This window comes from Calidris pugnax, unplaced genomic scaffold (assembly GCF_001431845.1).
Source record: "Calidris pugnax isolate Ruff unplaced genomic scaffold, ASM143184v1 scaffold48, whole genome shotgun sequence".
Classification (NCBI taxonomy): Eukaryota; Metazoa; Chordata; class Aves; order Charadriiformes; family Scolopacidae; genus Calidris; species Calidris pugnax.
The window spans coordinates 263,903-285,359 of NW_015090787.1; the positions used below are offsets into that span (position 1 = coordinate 263,903).

Below are 21,457 nucleotides of genomic sequence, written 5' to 3' on the forward strand. Positions count from 1 at the left end.
TTGCAGACATAAGTAGCTCACTAGTCAAACATTCTGCTTTGTTTCACTCCAGCTCGATGCCTACTTGAACGCACATATCTCTTAATTTTGTGGACAGCTTAAGGTTTTACTCTGGAAGATTGAATTATCTGACTCTCACTTAACCCCAAAAGGAGGAAGCTGTGAAATGGTGTCATTTTTGAAAACAGATGACAAAAATTTTTGTATCTCAGAATATTTTGCAAATTGACAGGTCTTAGAATATTTGACTGGAAAATGCAATTTCTCTGTAAAATTGTCATTTTGAGGACTACAATTAGTCTTTAAAATCACAATCCTGGAAATTACAGAGCTCATTAAATCAACATCTTCATTCTCCTATCAAAGTTCCAAAAGCCTGTTGTTGTTAAATTTCAATCTTTGAGGAGTCTGGGGAATCGTCAGGCACAGCAACAGAGAGAAAAGGCAAGAGTCTCAGGCATTCAACCTGGCAGCCACTGCTGTACCCTTAACCACCAGCGCTCAGTTCTGGCCCTCAGCACAGCTCTGAGGAGGGGGATCACCCTGAGATGGTCACCTCTAGGTTAGGGGACAAGGACCATGTGCTCTCCCCACTGGACATAATGCTTTAACGCCGGCACTAAGAGGGCTGTGAAGGCCGGGACACAGCAGGGACCAGCATAACTCAAACAGGGCGTACAGAAGAAGATGGTGACAACAATTACACTGAGTTCTACTTTCACTAGTAAGTATCCAAAATAAGGAACTTTTCAAAAAAAGAAAATATTGGCTTTTAAAACTGTAGGTTGATTTAAAATCAAAGCAAAAGGAAAAAAAAATATCGTTCAGTTGGAATCTCATAAGTTACATGCAATTACTTTAATGAGGCCAGTTAAACAGAAAACTTAATCTAAAAATGCAAGGCACATGGAATGCATGTTACAGTGCACAGTCAGTTACCCACACAGGGGTCACTTTGCTCTGACCATGATATTCACTGTCAAAGGCGTTCTGTGTTATGCACTACGCAAATTTAATGGACACAAAACTTTCTGAGAATACCAATTAACTCTGAGGAGGTAGCTTTTCCCAGCTCTGTCGACACAGGAGTCTAACGTTACTGCCTTCTTATTTAGCAAGCTTTTTACAAAAATTCTAAAATGCAGTATTGTATCCAGTGCAGAGCTACATGCTTGGAATCAATTTATGTTAAAAACAAGTTCAGAGAAGGTCTTTGGCATACGTAGCGAGCACCACCACCCGGACATCGCTTTGCCTGCCATACATACGCAGCTCCAAGGACTGAGAGTTACAAAGATCACAAAAGTACAATGACAAGCATCTCCTCCTTACCACAGGCACGTTAAACCTGCAAAAGTCTCACCAATAAAGAATCAGATTTGCGTATTTTGCAGGCTCCTTCATATCATCTGTCTGAAACGAACAACAGCAGCTGTTCTCCAAAGGAAGCACCACTGAACAGGCTCTTACCATTGGGACCGGGCTCTCCCTGCTCGCATCCTTTCCTCAGGGGCAGAGCTGCCTCTCCTGGCACTCTGGGACTTTCCACGTACTTGGGCTTCCTGGTGGGACCTGCAAGGGGAACAAGCCAAGTGTATCTCACTTTTTCCTGATGGACCACGAGTCTCACATGTACAATGCCTATCCTCTGCGAGGCAAAACAAAGTAGAGCAATTATTTCTTACATACTGGTCTTTACAGTAGCAGCTGTGTGAGTGGCTGCATTTCCACCCCTGGGAGAAAGAAACACTCTCTTTGGGCTTTTTGGAATGCAAAGCCTACTGGAAAACAAACCCAATCTGCTTGCTGTGATGAGCCTGAACAGCTTTCCTGTATGTGTAAAGAGTGGGTCTTTTTAATGTTCAAACTCTAACAACTTTCAATGGGCCTCCTCCATTCAGAGCTTTATTTTCCATTATAACAGGGAGATAATTTTGTTATCAGCATCTTTGAAGCCAGGAGAAAAATACTACAGGCAGACAGCTTGCAACATCGACATGCTAAATAATTCAAACCCAAGAAGCTTTATATTACAGTGTACTTTCTCCAAATACTAACACATGCCCTGATCATAAGGAAGGGTGAAGGTGAGTTCAAAAAACAGAAGAAAACATCAATGGCTACTAAGGGTCCTGGTTTCATTAAACAGCAGTATTCCCAGATCACATGCATACTAGGTTCAAACGTTCCACCTGCAGTAAGAATTGTGCACTCACACACACACTTTCAAAATCCGGATTGATTCACTCTTTACTCTCCCTTTGGCTCCACGCTCCGGTTTCAGGCTGCTTATGACCCTGCTTTTTGCTAAACCCGGCTTGGCAGCAGCCACGGAAAACGTTAGGGACACCACTTGTCTGACAGAGGGGGAAGGATGCTGCCTTCCGAGGGTTTCCCAGAAAAACTGGTACTATGGAATCAGCACCCCCCGCTCACACCCCCCCGGGGGTGACACTGATCCCAGCGCAGGGACTGGGGCGCTGGCAGCCGGGCACAGCCTGGGCCAGAACTGACACCCTGCCTGCTCCTCCACATCCTGCACAACACGGCAACAGAACTTTGTATCAGGCAAAAGTCAGGCATTTGCTACACTCAGCTTTGGAAAAGCATGCACAGGGAAAGGTGCAAAGGGTTCTAAAATCACAGTTAGCAGCCCTTCCATCCCTCATGCTTCCAGAATAACACATCAGGCGGTGTTCCACTAAGAAAGCACACATTTCCAAAAAGAATGAAAAAAGATTTCAGATGAGCATTCTTTTACGTAGGAACTATAATACCATGAGTGAAGTACCAGACCGAAAAGCTGCTCCTACAAATATAACCTCATCAGTTAAAAGATTTATATAACAACCTCAGTTCTCTCATTTCCTAAGGAACCCAAGCTAAAAAACCAGAGAAAGGGGCCCAGCTCTCAAAGCTATTAAGCAAGATCTGTCCTTCCCAGAAATGTTCAAACTTACCAAGTAGAAGCATAAGTCTCCTGACACAGAAGAGTTCCAGTAGATAAATTAAACGCTACTGGTAAATTCCTAAATAACTGTAAATAACTGGGTCTCTGCAGCTGCTTATTTTTTCAGTAGACACAGACACAGCTGCATCCACGGCTGCTCCTGTAGCATTTGACAAGTCATGACTTTAATTAGTTTTACAATGAGATTTCCAGAAAGCAACAAAGGACACAGCTGGCACCTTTCCTCAAGTTAAATATACAAAATCTAACCAGAGTTTTCAAAATAAAAGAGGTTACTGTCCCATTAAACAACAACAACAACAGAGCCTCAATAACAACAAAAAACAAGCTTTAAAATAAAATAGCCTGTAATGTAGGAAGGACATGGCCCTGTCGGAACGGGTCCAGCAGAGGGCCACGAAGATGATCAGAGGGATGGAGCCCCTCTCCTATGAAGACAGACTCAGACCTGGGGTTGTTCAGCCTGGAGAAGAGAAGGCTCCGGGGAGTCCTTATAGCGGCATTTCACTAACAGAATGGAGCTCCAGTATTGATGATAGGGACTCTTTGTCAGGGAGTGCAGTGACAGGACAAAGGGTAATGGTTTTAAGTTGGAAGAGGGGAGATTTAGATTAGACACCAGACAGAAATTCTTTGGTGTGAGGGGGGTGAGAGCCTGGCCCAGGTTGCCCAGAGAAGCTGTGGCTGCCCCATCCCTGGAGGGGTTCAAGGCCAGGCTGGATGGGGCTTGGAGCAACCTGGTGTGGTGGGAGGTGGCCCTGCCCAGGGCAGGGGGTTGGAACTCGGTGATCTTTGAGGTCCCTTCCAACTCTAACCATTCTATAATTCTATGTACTGTACCCAAATCAACAAAACAGGCACAAACTGAGTCTCAGTCCTAGAGGGTAAGCACCCTGCTCAGGGTCCTACACTCACAGTCACACAGGGTCCCATCCTTCCTTTGGGCAGCAGCCCCAGGTGCGACAGAAAGTCTCTGAAAACTACATTGACCTCTTCCTGATTTTCCTGAGTTCTTTAAGGCTGGTGACTGCTTTTGAAGAGAGGTTGCAACTCCCTCCGCTTTGTCCTTCTACTCCAGGGTGACTGAGGGTCCGAGCTGCCACGTCCCGGCCAACACGCTCCATGCCTGGGTACGGCCGGGTCTGAGGGTTGGCGTTATGGGACCTACCTGTTCCCTCAGATTCTGACCTAAAAGTAGGACACGGACTATGGCGATAACCTAATTTCTTAGCTAAGAAATACGGGGTGGGGAATGTAAGTCATATGCATACCTAGGGACTATGAGATAATGACATTCTTGAAACTAAAAGAAGCTTAGTTACCAACTATCACCAGAGGGTGCTCTTCCAACACTATTTCCTAACAGAAGTAAGGGGCATTGGCCCTGCTGGAAGCAGCTAAAAATACATTCCATTGAAACAAAGTCACATTCTTTAAGGAGACAATAGTCCAAATCTGTCATTTGTAAGGAGAATTATAATTAGATGTATCAAAGTTGAACAACAAAAAGCAATCATTCTAAAAGAACCAGAACAACACGTGGCAGTCACGTAAAATCAATCAGAATAGAAGTACCTTCAGGATGTATTTTTAACACCCACATGAAGGAGAGCCCTTGCTGAATTTTCTTCCTCACAAACTGATGTGGAAGTGACTTACAGTACTTGCAAATCTGATACACAACATTGCAGTAACAAGGGAAAAATCCTGGTAAGTTTATTTTCATGCTCCTGAATTAAACCATGGATGTGATAGGGCCCATTTAAAGGTGAGCTGTGCCTGCACAAGGGAAGCTCTTCTCCAGAGGTGTAAGGGGGCTGGACGGGGTCTGATACAAGGTCCATCTGGGACAGTGTTTCACCAGCAGCAACGGGCAGAGAACAACCCACGCCAGGGAAAACACCCCCCCTGCAGCACTTAGCCTGATTTGTGTTCAGTGGTATCGCTTCCCGGGGCAGAAGTGGCCACTTGCTATGGAAGAGTTCTAGATGGATTTTCCTTCCAAGAACAACATATCTCGGGCCTTTCTTTACCAATCTGCACCACCCCCAAGTTAACCCAACACTGCACAAAATAGCCATCGAGCTATCTCCTTTTCCCACTGTCTGTCTTCTAGCCAGAGAAATACTAACCGAACCAATTTAAATAAACTCTCAGAGCCGTTCCCCAGCTCTAGTCATTCCTGCAGCCCTCCGCTAGCTCTTCCCCAGCTGTAGAGTAGATTTTCGAAGTTGGTATCACCAGAGCTACACCGGGGTCTTCCTGAGGCAGACAAACTGCAGATTTACACAATTCTGTAACGATATCTTGTTTTGGTTTAAGATCTATTGCCTTCCTAGTAATTTTTAATGCTTTTTTCCTTTCACTGTTCAAGCATGATGATATGAATAACTTGAGTCAGTGAACATTTACTTCAAGGGCAGCAGCACTATCTTTGATTCACACTTTAAACTCCAACGCCCAATTTTTTGGAACCTTCTTTGTAAATTACTACTTTCATTCTTTTAGTTGACCCTCCTAAATCAGAGCACAATCAGCTATTATCCCTTTAGGAACACGAATACTGGTTTAGTTGCACACCTGGAAGGTTACCAATCCAAGCAATGTTCATTCTAGCTTTGTAGTAGAAGAAACTCAACTTACGGAGATGGGCTTTCCTTTACTGCTCCCCATCCCAGAGCTGTCCTGCTGGCAACCAGTTCCCTGTTCTGTTTCTGCTCTTTTATCCACCTCCTCCTCAATGAGCTATTTCATTAAAGAAGATTTTGACTCCAAATAAACCTGTTGCTTTACTTCTGTCAATAATTTTAGTAATTTAAGATACAGTCTCTCTCTCCCCTCCTTTTATAGTTAGAGTTGAGGACTGAGCTGGGGCCAGACACACTGGTGCTCTTCTCACCCAGAGCGAGCTCCCCCACCCCCTGTGCACGAAATTAGAGCACAGTGTCACCATTAGATGGTGCATCCTTGGTGTCCCAAGGTGCTCTCCTGGCTGTGTCCCCTGCCACCAGGCCTGTCTGCTGGGACAGAACAACGGAACAGCCACAGTGCCACCGTGCTGGTCCGTGCACATCGGGACCCCTCAGGTCAGCCCCGGGCATGGACCCTGCCTGGAGTGGCACTGGGCAACCTATCTATGACTGTGCAATTTTCTAAAAAGATAGGAAATGAAGTATTATCTGAAGTCTAAGCTTCAGAACACTACTTTAACTTTCTGTGCAATCCTTTCTTCTTTCATCCAGGGTATCCTGGAAAATCTTTAACTTGCTACTAAAGCTACTAAAACATAGTGCTTTAAAATCAGTACATTAGTATACTCTCTCTTTTTATTATTCCTGCCACAGGTGCTAGACAAATAATTTGTATTGTCATCTTCCATCAGCTATAGTTTGTTGGAAGTCAAAACAATAGCACAGAATGTTTCCATCAGCATCCCGTCACCCGCTCAGGCATTTGTACAAAATAAGGATACACAAAGGCCAGCGCGTTCACAGCACTTCACCTTCAGAGATCCTTCCTTTGGCTACATACCACAGTGGAACGGCTCTAGAGTCACTGTGAATATGGCTTTTCATTCAAAATCGATCAAGTGCTACACACTTTCTGCCAGAGAAACAGTTATCAGCCTGCACCCTGCGTGTCACTACCCTGAGCCACAGGGGCAGGTGGGTGAGACCCTACCTGTACCCCCAACCCCCTAACGGAAATAGGGTCACATCCTGACCTTCACTTCAGTCCTTGGCAAAAACTGCATTTCCTTCCCTGTTACAAGGACTTCAGCCTCTGTTTTAAAGTTGTTTATCATGCAAATCACTGCAGTAAGAGGCAAAAAACCAAAATACTGTTCTGGGGCTCAAAATTTTTACATCCTGTGGCAGTTCTGTGAGCAACATTTTTCCTTAAATTCTATGTAAATTAACCAAGACATTTCTCAGTGCTGACAAAAATCAAATTTCGACACTTTTTGTTCCTAGACCTTATAAACTTTACAGCAAAGAGCCTCAAACCCGCTGAGTGTCTGCACCAGTAAGAGGAATATGGACAATTTCACTTAACGCCCAAGCTTTGGCTGGAATGAGCCCAAGTGATGCGAGCGCGTTGGAATGACTGACACGTGCAGAACGCTGATAAAAGGCAACCAGACAGAGCACCTTATTTAGCAAGGCTCACACAGAAGTATGCGGTCACTGCTGAAGACACAACCACTGAAAATTAACAAGTTTCTGGTCACAACTTCAGCAGCAACTTACCTATTAGTACATTTATGCATGTAGATACGAGTAAAATAAACAAACTGTAAAAGTCACAAACAGCATTCGCTCTCGCACAGTCACTCACATACCCATAAACAAAGGTTTTTGCTGCTGTCTTCTACCTAACTGATACACAAATCAAAAATAACCATTTTTAAACATATTCAGACATTTCAATATAGGTATTTGCGATATCGATTCAAGTAATTCTTTGCCATATGAAATAATATATTCTATTTAATCACCAATTACCTTTTTTCCCTGAGAACACGCAAAAAGCATTCACTGCTGTTGTTCTTATTGCAAGAGATTAACATGATTTTACTGTGTTACTTTTATAAAAAGTGCATCAAAAGCTGAGTTAACGCGCTATGAAGATTTTAGTTGTTCATCAGTTTCATTTTACCTGGAGACTTTTTGTTTGTTCTTGACTGCATGGAATAGGACTGGCGTGGCAGCAGAGGCGAAGACGGCAGCGACATTGAGACTCCTTTAGCCAAGTTCATCCTGTACGAGTCCTCCGAGCCTGGCTGATGGCCACTGCCAAAATCCACATCGTGGCCAGATGTTGCCACAACCTGCACGGCGTTCTCCGGGCACGAGTCACCTGCTAAAAATAAAGTTCTGTCATCCGTTATGTGCTCTAACAAAATAAAAAACACAGAGCTGTACTGAAATGCAAGTATTTAACACAGGGAAACATACTTGCCTCAACAATTCAGCATTACTTGTCTTACCATGGACCCTCCCCTGCAGAATCCGGATAACCACCAGAAAATATTAAATACACAAGGAAGCAAGGTATTATTTTACTATAGTAGAGACAGAAGAAAAACCTCACTTTCAACAAAGTATGTACTTTTCAGATTTCGTCCTTAGAGGTGAAACCAAGTTTCCTATGAAGATAAAAATATTTTCACAGCTGAAAAGGTATTTTAGGATCACTGTGATAACCTGAACAGTCTAGCTTTATTTTTCTCTTTTAAAACTGAGAGCTCCACTTATATGCAATTTCACAGCAACAGTGATTTTTTAATCTAAGGAAATAACAAGCTACTGGTTCACAAAATACTAAGTGGCACATCCAAACAGGGAAATACACTCAGATCAGAGCAATTGCTTGCTGGTGCAGGAAATGCAATTCCAGCTAAATCAAGAATGCATTTTCAAAACAACAGAAAAATATCTTGCTCACAGTAATGACTCAAAGACAGCAGAAATACATGTTGAAAGTGCTAGGTTTTTCCTAGTTAGGTGACAGAAACAGAGCTGAAAACCAAAGGTTAACAGCCAACTACAGCTTTTTTTAATATCCAAATTAGGGTATTGCTCAATAATTTACAAGAACTACTGTTGAAATCGAATTGGTATGTTTTTTATCTTGGATAAAAAGATAAAAAACAAAGATAAAAAGATAAAAACCAGCAAAACAAAACTGATGCAAAGAGGAAAGAGAAAGCCAGCACATGTTTTAGCCAAGTCCATGTGCAACACGCACATGGCTGAAGTACTGGAACCCGAAGTACAACTAGAAGAAAAGGCAAACAAAGCAGCAGTAACACCATTTCAAATGTGAATCCCTCACACCAAGTTTATTTTCTTACGCTAAGGAAACACTTCAGATAAGTGTGGCTCTATGAGACCCACATTTCTTGTTTTCTGTTCTCATTCAATTGCTGCTGTCAATTTTTAGCAGCTGCTCTCCCACCACATTCCACCACAGGCAGCATTAACCACACACATCCAACTTCCACACTCCACCAGCAGGGAAAACAAACCTAACCCTTTGAGCAAGGTAAAAATATTTTGCCAATTTAACTACCACTCTCTTTGTTTAGGGGTATGCATGGAAGATAAGGAAACCAAACATGCCTGAATGTTACAGTCTAACTCTCTATTTCCAAAGGTGCATGTATTTAAGATTATTTGGGGGTTTTTTTCTAGCCATACTTACTGCCTCACAAGAACCACACCAGGGCTATGTATAATACATGACCTTGCAGAATGCTATCCTAGACTCAAAGTTTTCTTAACATTTCCTAACTGTAAAACTTACTTTCTTCTTCCTCTGAAACCAACTGAATTAACTCCTTCCAAAAGTCCTCTCTGTTCAACTAAAATTCATCATAACAGGCAATAATTTTAAGGAAACAACTCTAGCTGTCAAGATAGAAATTTTAAAAATAACTATCTGTAACTTTATATTCTTTTTTGAAGTCCATTGCAACTATTATAGGAGTGTAACTATTGGTTTAAAATCCTGGGAACCAGGAAAGCAGCTTCAATGTTTTAGAAAGGTAGCTGTAACATACAATTCTTAACAACAACAATGTACAGCTTAAGTATATATTTAAAATAAAAATACTAAATATTTTAGACACTATAATCACATAGATGACATTTTTTTAAAACACCAAGCTATCTAAGTTACTGATTTCCCATTCCCTTTCAGTGGAAATCAAAAGGCTAAGGATTTTCTTTCTCTGCTTTTTCAGAAATTAAACTTTTGCAATAGTTGTTTTTAAACACAAATTTAACATTAGGTATATTTTATTTATTATTCAATATAGTACATGTGAGTTTGCTTCACAAACCATTGAAGAACACACAGAGAAACTCACGATGTTCTGTTTTTTCCTCTAACATAAGCAAAAAGCAAGGCAGTAGCACAGTAATGCAGCTAACCACAATTAGAAAATACTGGCATTCTTGTTAAGCTTTTTTACTGGACACGTTGTCAGGGCTGTAATTTGGAATTTGTGTAAGTGCTGGGGCTGGAATGCTTGCGAGGGGGTGCAAGAGACAAGAAAACAACAAACAAACTGACCTCCTCCCCCCTCGGGGTTAGTCCGTCCATCCGCAATTCACAACTTATCCTTCTCTATTGTACATGAAATGTTACACCATGCAGAGCTGGATGGGGCTAAGCATGCTGCTGGCATAAGTCTAATCAATAAATTTAGATTATCTCATCATGACAGTAACTTGAGAGATATTTTACAATCTATACATGCACACTACTGTATCTTAGCAATTTTTATTCCAGCAGTACTCAGATTTTTCTGACTGCTGTTTTCCTGCCGGCACCACAGATACTGCAGGGAGAGGTACAAGATGGGGCTTTCGTGACTCGGATTCTAAGAGCAGTATGACTTAAAATACAAAATCCCAAAATGCACGCCACAGAAATTCTCATTTTCAATCACTTACTTTCCTAATTTTACAACAAGCTTTTGCTTTTTGCCACACACCCATGCTGTTAGGATACAATAGCTCTTCAGAGCCAAAAATCACACCTTGAGACAACCCAACTGTACCGGCTTCAACCTATGAGGCCATCTCAGCCTCACTGATGTTGGAACACAATTAAACACCAATGTCTTCTACTGAAGCAGAAAAAAGCACGTTATAAATGAAAAATGGTTAGGATATTATGGAATAACAGACTGCTGTTAGACACAAGTCACCCCAAGACAGCAGAAACCACAGAGTTGCTCCTCCAGGACCTTTCCAAGAAGGTGTTAACTGAAGGCAGCACCAACAGACCAACCCCACTGGTGTGAGCTCAACACACACATGGGAACAGAAGGGAACCGACAGAACCCATACACCACAACCCTCCCAGTGCTGCCCCAGCCACAGGCACAAACCACATCCTCTCCCGGGAGAACGACTCCCCACAGACCCCCCACGACCCAACAACTCAAACAGTCGTAGTCAACGGAAACCTGGTGTTTGGATGGTAAAACCTCATGTGGACTCAAGGGACTGTTCGTCCCTAAAAGCTGCTTTCTGGTGAGGAAGTCCCCGAGTCCATAAAGAGCCAGAGGCTGTAAAAGGGCAAGCAGGAGAGATGCCGTCTTGGTGGCATCTCCAGAGGATTCCTCTTCCCTGGCTTCTCCCAAGCAGAAGTTAACAAACTCACCCCCAAAGGGAGCAAGAGGAACAGAAAGAGGGTGCAGGGGCACAAAGAAGCAAGCGTGTAGGAGGAGATGTGGAAACACACCTTGGCTCTAGCTGATGCTAGGGTGAGGCTCACCTTCCTTCACCACCCACCATGGAGTGGTGAACCACCTCCCACAGCAGGAGCAATAGCTGCTTCGTGCCAAGTTCCCACTGCGAGACACCCAGTTCCCACGGGGACAACCCAGTTCAACCGAGTATTAAAGCACTTGCCTCAGACAGAGGCAATTTCGTAACGGGCTCGTGGGTCTACAGCACAGCCAGAGCTGCAGAACTGAATATTCTCACAGGACGAATGGCTGGCTACAGTTAAATTACACGGGATAATGTGGGGTGGCAAGTTTCATCTTATATGCTTATATCAGCCTTTCCTAAGTCTCTGAATCTATCCTGGATATTTAATTTATCCTAATCCTGCAGTTTCCATTTTGTATAAATCAGGCCGAAGACCAAATCCATACATTTCATCCAATTTACAGCAAAATTCCCATGAGATAGTTGGATCTCTTATATGACAAGACAGAGGCAAAATTAACAAGCTTGTGGGATCCACCAGGTACTACATGATGCTTTCCACACAACTACTTGGTATTAGGGAAACAGTACTAGAAAAACGCACCAGTAATAGCTGTCAAAATACACTTTGTTACAATGCCCGAATATAACCAGATGCCACACACTGATGCACACAGAAAGCCAAAACTACTTGATACTAACTTAAAGGTTAGTAATTTCAAATATTTTAGCTACCAGAACAATACTTTAAATTTCCATTACATTTCTTGGTCTCTACCCCAATGTACAACAGACAAAAATCAGTTCTGGAATAGGAGGAAAATGACCTCTCACAAGTTTTTTAATAATGTCAAACTAAAACATAAGGAAAGGTCCTGTGAAATCCCACTTCCTTATTTTCAAAACCTCTGAGTTTTCCACTGCCAAATAGTGTCTGGACAAAAAAGTTTCATAAGCATCAATCAACACCAGAGTTCTTATTCAGTGGTCAAAGTAACCATGGAAACAACTTAATAGCTTTAAAAACCACACACAAAAAGCTTTGAGAATGGAAATCAAACCCCAGTTTAGTTGCACCTAGGGATGCAACTGAAAGGCATAATCTGATTAACAAACTACTCCTTTTTCTTCCATAAGACACAGAGAGATACAAGGATGGCTGACTAAAAGTAATGACTTTTGTAGAGCCTAATATCCTAAAAGAGAACTTGAACTTTAAGATTAAACTAATCCTTCTATTGAATAGAGAGGATAACTAAAATGAAAACCTTTACAGTGTATACATTGGTATTAAACTTAATAAAACACATCTAATTCTTCATTCAAAAGAAGCTGCTGGGAAACCAGAAGAATGCTAACTACTTTATCAAAACACATGTGAACAGGAGTTTTGTGCAGGTCTTGGAATTCAGGTTATTTCCATGTGAAGGAGCAGGATTGCAACCTTCCAAAGAGCCAAAGTTGAAACACTGGAAACGCAGACCCCTTGTGCCTGAATATTGACAGTGACAGCGAAAGAGCCAGCGCTCCCCACACCTCTCCCAGTCCGTATTGCGGAGACAGCTGATTTTGTCGTGTGCTCCCTTAACCTCCCTACTAAAGGGAAACAAAAGACTCCAAATGCAGGTAAAAATATACCTGATACAGAACTGTGCTAGAGCAGAAGAAATCTTAAATTCTGCAATTCTGCTTCAGATGTTTAAAAAATAAAATAAATTTAAAAAAAAACCAGTGTTAACACTCCATAACCCTATTGCTGGCCAGATCACGCCGGTGTGAATGGCAAAGCAAAGCAGCAGTGAAGGAACTCTGCCACCCAACAGCTGCAAACTTTGCACTTCTGTAACAGGTTTGGGGTGGGAGACCAGAAAGTGGCAAAAACCTGGGTACCATGAACTATTTTTCAACAGAATTGACAAGCAACTGTACACAGAACTCTGCAGCATGGTTCAGTGACTGCGTATAGGTGCTTTATTTTAATTGCAAAACACTAATAATTGTCCTTTAAAAGATCAGTGTCTTTCAAAATCAAAACGCTTACATGTATGCCTGCACTTGTGCATACACAGCCAGGCCAGCTTCGGGAGGACAGGAGGAGCCAAGTGACCCGGTCCTTGCAGTTGGGACAGGGAAACCACTCGCACCACTGCCAATGCTGACCAGGAGTCAAAGGGAAATTTACAGTAAGAAAGTGAAGCAGTTCATCAGCTAGCATCCTTCTGGGATCCACTAGCATCCTTCTGGGATCCACTAGCATCCTTCTGAGGTAAGAAAACAGTCTTCTGTCATGTAAAACACATGCATTAGGGAAGATCAACATTTAATTCTCTCGCTCTTGACACTCTGGAGAGACCAGAAAAAGGGACAAACTAGCCTGGAATGGGAAGAAAACTCTAATATTAGAGTAAGAGAACCAGTGAAGTGCACTGAGTGAGAAACAAACTAAGTAAAGATTAGAATAAAAGGTCCAAAAGGACAATCTTTGCCAACTATGCTCATACTTGACAGTATTTGCTCACTTTCTGGCATTTAATTCTGAACTCTGGATTACTTTTTCAGTACACAAAATACTGATGTCCTCTTGTAGTGCTTGCTTTAAAAAAACAACCAATTTTTAAAGAAAACAGTGATAAATAGAGGTTATTAGGACCACTGAAGTAATTTCTATTTATGTGTTTCACTCTTTTTATCTTTTTTGTTTTAATTCATATGTACATGTGATGTATCACTGGAATTAGCTTCTGGGAAAAGACATTCACCACATTAAATGCTCACTGCACAGAAAAAGAAAAAAGAGAGTTTAAACTCTTAAATAACTGTCAACAGCCACAGAAAAGTGGGCAAAGCAATATGGAATAATCAAAAACAGCTCCATATTTTAAGCATGAAACAATGCTTCTTCTGTTGTAAGATATTTTTAGAGTAACAACAAAAAGTCAAAGTGAAGCTTGAAAGTATTCCAGTACCAGTTCAATGTTCCAGCTGGTGGATCCGTATTTTATGCACCACGAAGTCCCTTTGCACTTAAAATTCAAAGCCTAATATCATAGGGAGTTTGGACAGAAAAGTCAATTGAATTTGTATATTTAGATTTAAAATGCAAACTTATTTAATTTAATGATTTCAAACCTTTGAATTTGCCAGAACGGTATCTGAAGCTCTTGATGCTCTCGGCTTGGTTACAAGTACAGTAGTCAGACAGAAATGTTTAATGAGACATAATACATGAAAGGGGGGGGGGGGTCAAATGTCCATTTAACTACACAAGTTCAGCTGAGAGCTGAACCTTTACTGCTACAGGGAAATAACTCCGGAAACAACTTTAAAATAGTGATTAAGTAGTGGGTCTTAATAAAAGATCAGGCTTTCTTGCACAGCAACTTCACTTGTATTGTAAAGTACCAATTTAATTGTCATTAGCAAAAAAAACTTGTGTCAGTAAATTTAAGCACATTTATGTTTATCACGCAAAGGGCTGCACTAGTAGTGGCCGACACTAATAGAATGGGAGATAGAAAAATAAGAATGGCAGAACATCACACAAACGATTGCAGCTCATGCCTCTGAAAGCCATTTTACTTTTCAAAAAGAATACTACGTATAATCTCAGTTTCTTAGTTGTATCTGATCATATGTAAAAAAAGGAAGACACTTCAAATTCATAGACCTCATTCAACTTGTTTAGTATAAAATGTTGATAAAAAGTTATGGCATACTCTTAGTTATTTTGTCTGTATGCCTATCTACAACAGAACATAATGCAGAAATAAAAGCATCCTTTCTATCCTAACATTCAAAAACTCTGTCCCACTCATATTTAGGTCAAAGACACTTATATAAAAATACTGGAATACAAGAAGGAGGAAAAACAAAGGAAACTACGCCTCAAAAGAGTATTGTAAAAAATTAAGTCTGATCTACAGGAGAATCAAACAAGAACAAAGAAAGACTTATTAATATGGAACTTTTCTGTAGCCCAAATTAAAAATATCTGAATTTGAAAACAATCCCTTAAAGGAGGATACATACAAATACAAAAGCACTTCAATGCCTCTTATTTCATCATCCAGAAATCAAAAACATTGACCTCATTTCTCCAAATTCTCTACCTTTAAAGCACTACAGTATTACATTCTAAACTTTACCTTTTTGTTGACACAATCAATTGTCCCCTATTATTTAAGCAGCATGAACCTCTACGCTGGGAAACGTAAAAGTCCCAACTACTTACCCCATTAATTTCTACTGAAATCAATGAAGTTTTCATGCATACCATGTACTACATTTGATGTTAAACTTCTGACGGGATTTAGCGGAGGAAGAGCCCTGCAAACTAAGCACAATACCTCCATTATTCATGTTCCTTCAGGCCTGCTACTGGGTCAACAGAACAACAATGCCCATGCAACTCAAACGCTATCTGAAATAATTGAGCATGTTCTGTAGAAATTTAATATACAGGATTTTCTTTTCCTTTTAAGTTGAAATACATTACAAGTATTTTATACCAAATGGTCTTTTGCTTACTAAGGGAAAAAAGATGCAGATCCCCAGAAGGCAGGCAAGTTGCCGGCTTTAGGACAGTTAAAGAAAACAAACATAATTACATAGTGCAAAGCAGCCGGCAGCACAGAAAACCAACAGGAAATACTAATAGAAATCTATCTCTGAAGCACTTTTAAGCATGTAAGAACGAGTAGCTGAGTAGAACTGCTACTAAAACAACCATAATTAAAAAGTACTTTTTGTTTATACTCTGAAGCTTATCAAGTATATTCTTTACCCTATCACCTCAGATTGGAGTTGCAGGTAATCCCAAGAGCTTGGGTTCGAAGAACAGTCTTCTGGCTCTGATTTATTGAATTGCGTCATTAGGATACTAAGTTTCTGTGCTCTACTGAAATAAAAAAGGTAAGCTCCTTCCAAGAGAGGCCAGAGGCAGAGAATCTCCCAGTGGCTACAGAGAGGAATTTAAAAACCTCAAGGAAAGAAACTAGACAACACACACTCACAATCGGCTACAAATAATGCTGGAGGGAGACCAGAAAGACACTCTTGAGGCAGTCAGAAAGAAATACAATGTAGAAATAAAGACAAAGAGATGAGAGTATCTTAAATCTAGAAAATAAAGTCCATTAACAACACAAAGGCAAAAGGCAAAGGACAAGGCAGGACCGTGCGTGCCCTGAGCAGAAGCCCCAGGAGGAGTGCGGGTCACACCAACGGGCTCCCAGCCAGTGACCAGGTCTGCTGCTCCTCACCAGAGACACCTTCTGAGGGATCTCTGCAGAACCTTTCAGAGCTTAAAGAGATAATATTTATTTAATAACAACAACCTCTCAAAGAGGGGAAAAATACCAAATTTTACTTTGTTTCTGAGACTGAATGAAACCCTTGAGAAGCAAAGGGAAACTGAGAGGACTTGCTGTACGGTTCCAGGTCAGTGTACATGACAGTACCAAACCACAGGTTACTGCAAAAATTAATGCCCCTCTTTGCCCTCTTCCTGCTTGGTTCCCAACATTCACTGCACAGTTTTCAGCTACTTTAACATGACAGATGCAGAATGTGGGCTTTTTCCCCTTGAGTTGTGTCTTTTACCAAGCACGTACATCAGTTTAATGTAAGGAAAGGGGACAAGACAAAACAGAAATCAACTTACAGATACTTATTTCCATACATCAGAAATAACTGTATCTGAAGGGGTATAAAGACAGGTTGCTTCATACTGTATAAAAGCTGAAAAAAAGCCGGATGCAGAAACAGTTGGCTGCCTGAGTCAAAAAACTGGTTTGCTTCACTGAATTTCACTGAATTTCACTGAATTTTTAGAGTTGGAAGGGACCATAGAGATCATCTAGTCCAACTCCCCTGCTAAAGCAGGACCACCCAGAGCATGTCTGATCATCCCACTCAGGACTGCATCCAGGCAGGTCTCGAAAATCTCCAAAGAAGGGGACTCCACACCCTCCCTGGGCATCCTGTTCCAGGGCTCCGTCACCCTCACCATGAAAAAGTTTTTCTTCATATTCAAGTGGAAACCTTTATGTTCCAAATTGTGTGGAACCCTTTATCTTCAAATTGTGTTCCTTTAGCACAGCAGTTTACCTAAATGTGGTATCAACTAACTTGTCTGCAAACCCACATTTAGAAGTAAGTTTAGTAAGTTTTGTTCTGAAAAGTTGTCTATGCATAAGCAACAAGCTGTCAATTACCTATGTGCATGTTTGAACACAAATTTTGCTTCATTTAGATTTTACCCAATCCTACAACAGCCGCCTACCTATCAATGCCTCCCAGCCACATCCAAATAAACCCATTTTAATAAAACAACTGCAGGAGAAGGAATTATTACTGAAGCAACTGCAGGATCTGATCCTAACCATGTATTGCCAGCATACTGCTACCCAAGTACCCTAGAGTGCTGTTCTTCCATCCAAAAGTGAGATTCCCACATGACACTCTTCCACCTCATTAGGGAGGAGCTGTTAATATAAAGACCCTCTACCAGTGGTTAGCACAGCACTCCAGTCTCTCCCCCAAAAGTATCAACACTAATTCTTGCAACCTTCTTTTTCGGAATAACCCTGACTTTAAAAAGTCATAAAAAATTGCAATTAAGATACTCAGCAGCTAGATTTCAAAGATGTTATGCACATCTTCAGCTCTTAAACCCTTACGACAGAGCAAATGAAGAAATTCTAACATTAAAATCCATACAAGCTGTTTTTTTTTTTTAAAAAAGTCCTAATTTCTTTTTGTTCTTTAACCCTTTTTCAGACTTTTTAATACTACAGTTGTGCCTTCAATCCAGGAAAAAAAAACCCTGTTCCTGTTTGCAGGGTTCCGGCAGGCTGGCAGCTGTAAAACCACTAAGATACAGTCGCTGCACAAACAGGAACCGCCGCTCGGTACAACAGGAACCGTCCCGCTCGGCTGGGAACGGTGCAGACTCGTGCCCAGGGAACCCATGGGACACGAGGGGTTACTGCAGTTTAAGAACCAGCTTCTGCAGCTCAGCCCAAACCTTCTCCCACTGGACTCGAGTCCCAGCCAGACCGTCCCGGGGGCCAGGACGGCGCTGTGGGGAGCCCCCGGGGGTACAAAGCAGATTTACCCACCCACCGCCGCAGAGTCTCAAGCACATTCAGACACTTAATTGGAAAACGGCTGGGGCAGCTTGAGATTGTACTGCCTTGTGGCTGTTCAACATCACTCCTGCACCAGGTATACAATGAAAGGTGACAGAAGTCCTCCTAATGCGGACGGCGTGGCTCTCATCTGCTGCCTGCTGCCTTCTGAAGCGCTGAATGCTTCGGGAAACAAGCGACGGGAAACTTTTTTAAAGCTTCATCAGCAAAAAAATCAAACATGTGCCCAGGAAGCTGAGAGAAGCACCTAAATTTAGGATGGCCTTACCCTCGTAAATGGAGGCCGAAAGGAGGGATGCTTCCACACTAACTATCTCTCATTAACATGCTTGCTTTTTCACTCCCTTCACGGTTCCTCAGAGAGCAATAAATTTTAAGAGCTGTTGTTGTTATTAAGGACCTGAAAGACCATGAAATGGGACAACCCTACAATTAAAAAATTTCCATTTCTCATTGTTTGGAGTTTTAGGACCAGGGAGAGAGGAAAAAATAAGGTTCTACAAAGACTGATGTTCTTTGCCTTGCTTCCCATCTCTAAAAGCTGAAGAATGTCTTACTGCTGAAAGAATTGCAAGGTCCTTTAATAGTTTGTTCTTTTGTTCCAAACTGAACACAACTTACTGGATGCAGAATGGAACGCACACGTTTCTTTTCAAACTTTTCACACCACCACCTTCAAACACAAAATAAGCCAAAATCTCTGGAATCCACTATATAAATTAATTACATTATTTTAAAAAGTGGCTCCTGCACTCTTCCTTACTCCAGCTTTCACCAGTCAGGCATTATTCACCAATTTTCCCCAATATTTGGTTTCTGTAACATTCAATTCCACATGAAACTCTAGAGCTTTGCTTAAAAAACAAAACAAAAAACCCAAACCAAAAAATCAAACCAAAAAACCTCCAACACTCCCCTTGGTGTTCAGAAATACAGCAGCATTGCACATCTGAAAACAAAGGGAGAAAATCCTTGCTTTTGCACACATTAATCCAGACTGATGTGATGAGACCCTAAAATGAAAAAATATGTGTTTTCTGACCTAAAGGGAAAAGGCTTTTCAAGCTTCAGATTTTAATCAAAGCCTGGTCAAAGCTCTGTTCCAAACAGCCTTATTTTCCTTTTGAGCTTAAAACAATTTCCATCTAGTATTTTAAAGAGAAATGTACCAATGACAGCCTGACCACAGGAATCTTTAGCCCACTAGGTTTAAACAGCTCCAGCTGGTGACTGGGAGCCAGCAGCACACACAGATTGCCAGGATGCCTTTGCTCTGGCTCCGAGAGCACTTCTCTGCCTCTCTCATCTGGTGCGAGTGGTTCTCCTTTCAGGATGGCTCTCCTCCTCCAGTCACTGGGAGAGAAGCCCTGGCGAGGTGTAAACTTCAGGAGACCACAAGGGTTTCCTGAAGAACACGTTACCTGCCAGAGGAACACGAGCTGCTTTTTGCAAAAGAACACTTGAAATACCTTCCTCGTAGGACTCAGTACAACTCAGCATAGTTTTAGAAGCTGCAATGCAAGATGTGTATATAACTTGCTTGTCAAAGCACAACCGCATTGTTCCAAAGGTGGTGACAGACACCCCGGTGGCAGTCGGGTCACCTCCTCTGCTTCATACGTTACAGGAACGTTGCTTTTTAACTTTTTTGTTTAAACCGGGAACAATAAATGTGTGTTTCCAAAGAGCATAAATTCACTCTTACAGATAATTTAGGATCTAAGTCATCAGAAAATCAGATGTATTAGTCTACGTTAATAGTTTGAAGTTAAAAATATAACTGTGAAGAACAGGTAACTATAACTCACGTCCATTAGCTTTCCAGCCATGGCAGCAAGGACCTAGTGTGACCTGCACACAGCAGGCAGAGTTAATACTCAGCCACCTGCATGTGGATAACTACCACCCCTTCTCAAAGGGCACTGCTGGTCCTTCTCTGCTCAAAAATAGCAATTGGAGTTCTTACGTACCTTTTTTCCTGAAAGGCAATACAGACTAAGTAGTGGCCTACTAAATTTATATTAAAAAAAAAAAAAAGCTTATTTTACTCTTAAAGTAAAGTTTGTTGATTAATTTTACTTTCAAAAATCTCTGAGGTTAAAGTAAAAACTAGAACGTGACAGAAGTTTGATAACCAACTTAAACTTTTCACTAAATTTATTGTCAACTTTTTTCTGAATACATAAATGATAAAAATTTTATCACCCATAATACACAATTCTTTTTTTTATTCCCATCATACAATTGAATAAGTAGTTTAAAATATATTTCCACACCTCAGGGTTCTGCAGCTCTGGCCTGGGGTGGTGTTTAGGCTGCAGGACAACACACCCAGCCCGCCGGCAGCACCGCTGCAGTGAGAACCAGGAGCAAGCGGCCCAGGAGGAGTGCCCAGGAAGCTCCCTGGGGAAGGTTACACCACCTTCTTTAGTCACCCCCCGCGTGTGGGCAGTTGGGCCGAAAGGGAGGGGGGGCCATGGCCAAGAGACCCCACGGCTGGTGCCAGGACAGGAGTCACCACGGCCCCGACGGTGGGGCATTGCGGCTGCAATGGAACACGGTCAACCGCTGGATTTATAACGCACAACTCACCCAAATTATAAAATACTGTATTAATGTTCATACCTGAGTCTTTCTTGTTCCCTTTTCCACCGTCTCGGCTCTTTTTTAAAACTGCCTTTAACATTTTAAATGTTGCTCCTAGAGGATAACAGAAAGAAACAAAAATAAATGCAACATTAATAATGTCTGTTCACACAAAACCAAAGAAAATAAAGATAGGATCAATACAATAAAAACAGTGAGGTAATCAGAAGAAACTTTTTACTAATTACATTTATTTTTTAGAATGTAGCTCAGTTAAGCAAAGTCCTGAAGGACAAAGGAATGTTTTAGTACTTGAAGTAAGCAATTAGAGTTCACTGTCTTCTTGTACAGAAAAATAATACAGCATTCTCCACATTCCACATATAATTAAGGTTATAAGGCTAAACCCGGGTAAGTTACTGTAAGACACTGTCGAAAATGAAGCAGAATAAAGGTCTGAGTCCCGGCCAGCGTCTGTCAGCACGGCGGGGAGACGACAGAAATCAGCCACGGGCTGG

The 21,457-nt window shown here is 41.6% G+C and overlaps 1 protein-coding gene across 3 annotated transcripts in view; it reads right to left on the reverse strand.

Moving 5' to 3' along the window:
• TANC1 (tetratricopeptide repeat, ankyrin repeat and coiled-coil containing 1) overlaps window positions 1–21,031 on the reverse strand; it is a 53,144-nt gene extending 32,113 nt beyond the window's left edge. For 2 of the 3 annotated variants that reach the window (XM_014966522.1, XM_014966520.1), the window contains exons 1-3: window positions 20,979–21,031; window positions 7,631–7,834; window positions 1,471–1,572 (exon numbers count right to left, since the gene is read on the reverse strand). In XM_014966522.1, the coding sequence (XP_014822008.1) occupies window positions 1,471–1,572; window positions 7,631–7,730 (202 nt within the window). In that variant the 5' untranslated portion in view covers window positions 7,731–7,834; window positions 20,979–21,031. The remainder of the gene's footprint in view (window positions 1–1,470; window positions 1,573–7,630; window positions 7,835–20,978) is intronic. The other variant, XM_014966521.1, reaches the window with a different exon arrangement.
• Window positions 21,032–21,457: the final 426 nt, after the last annotated feature.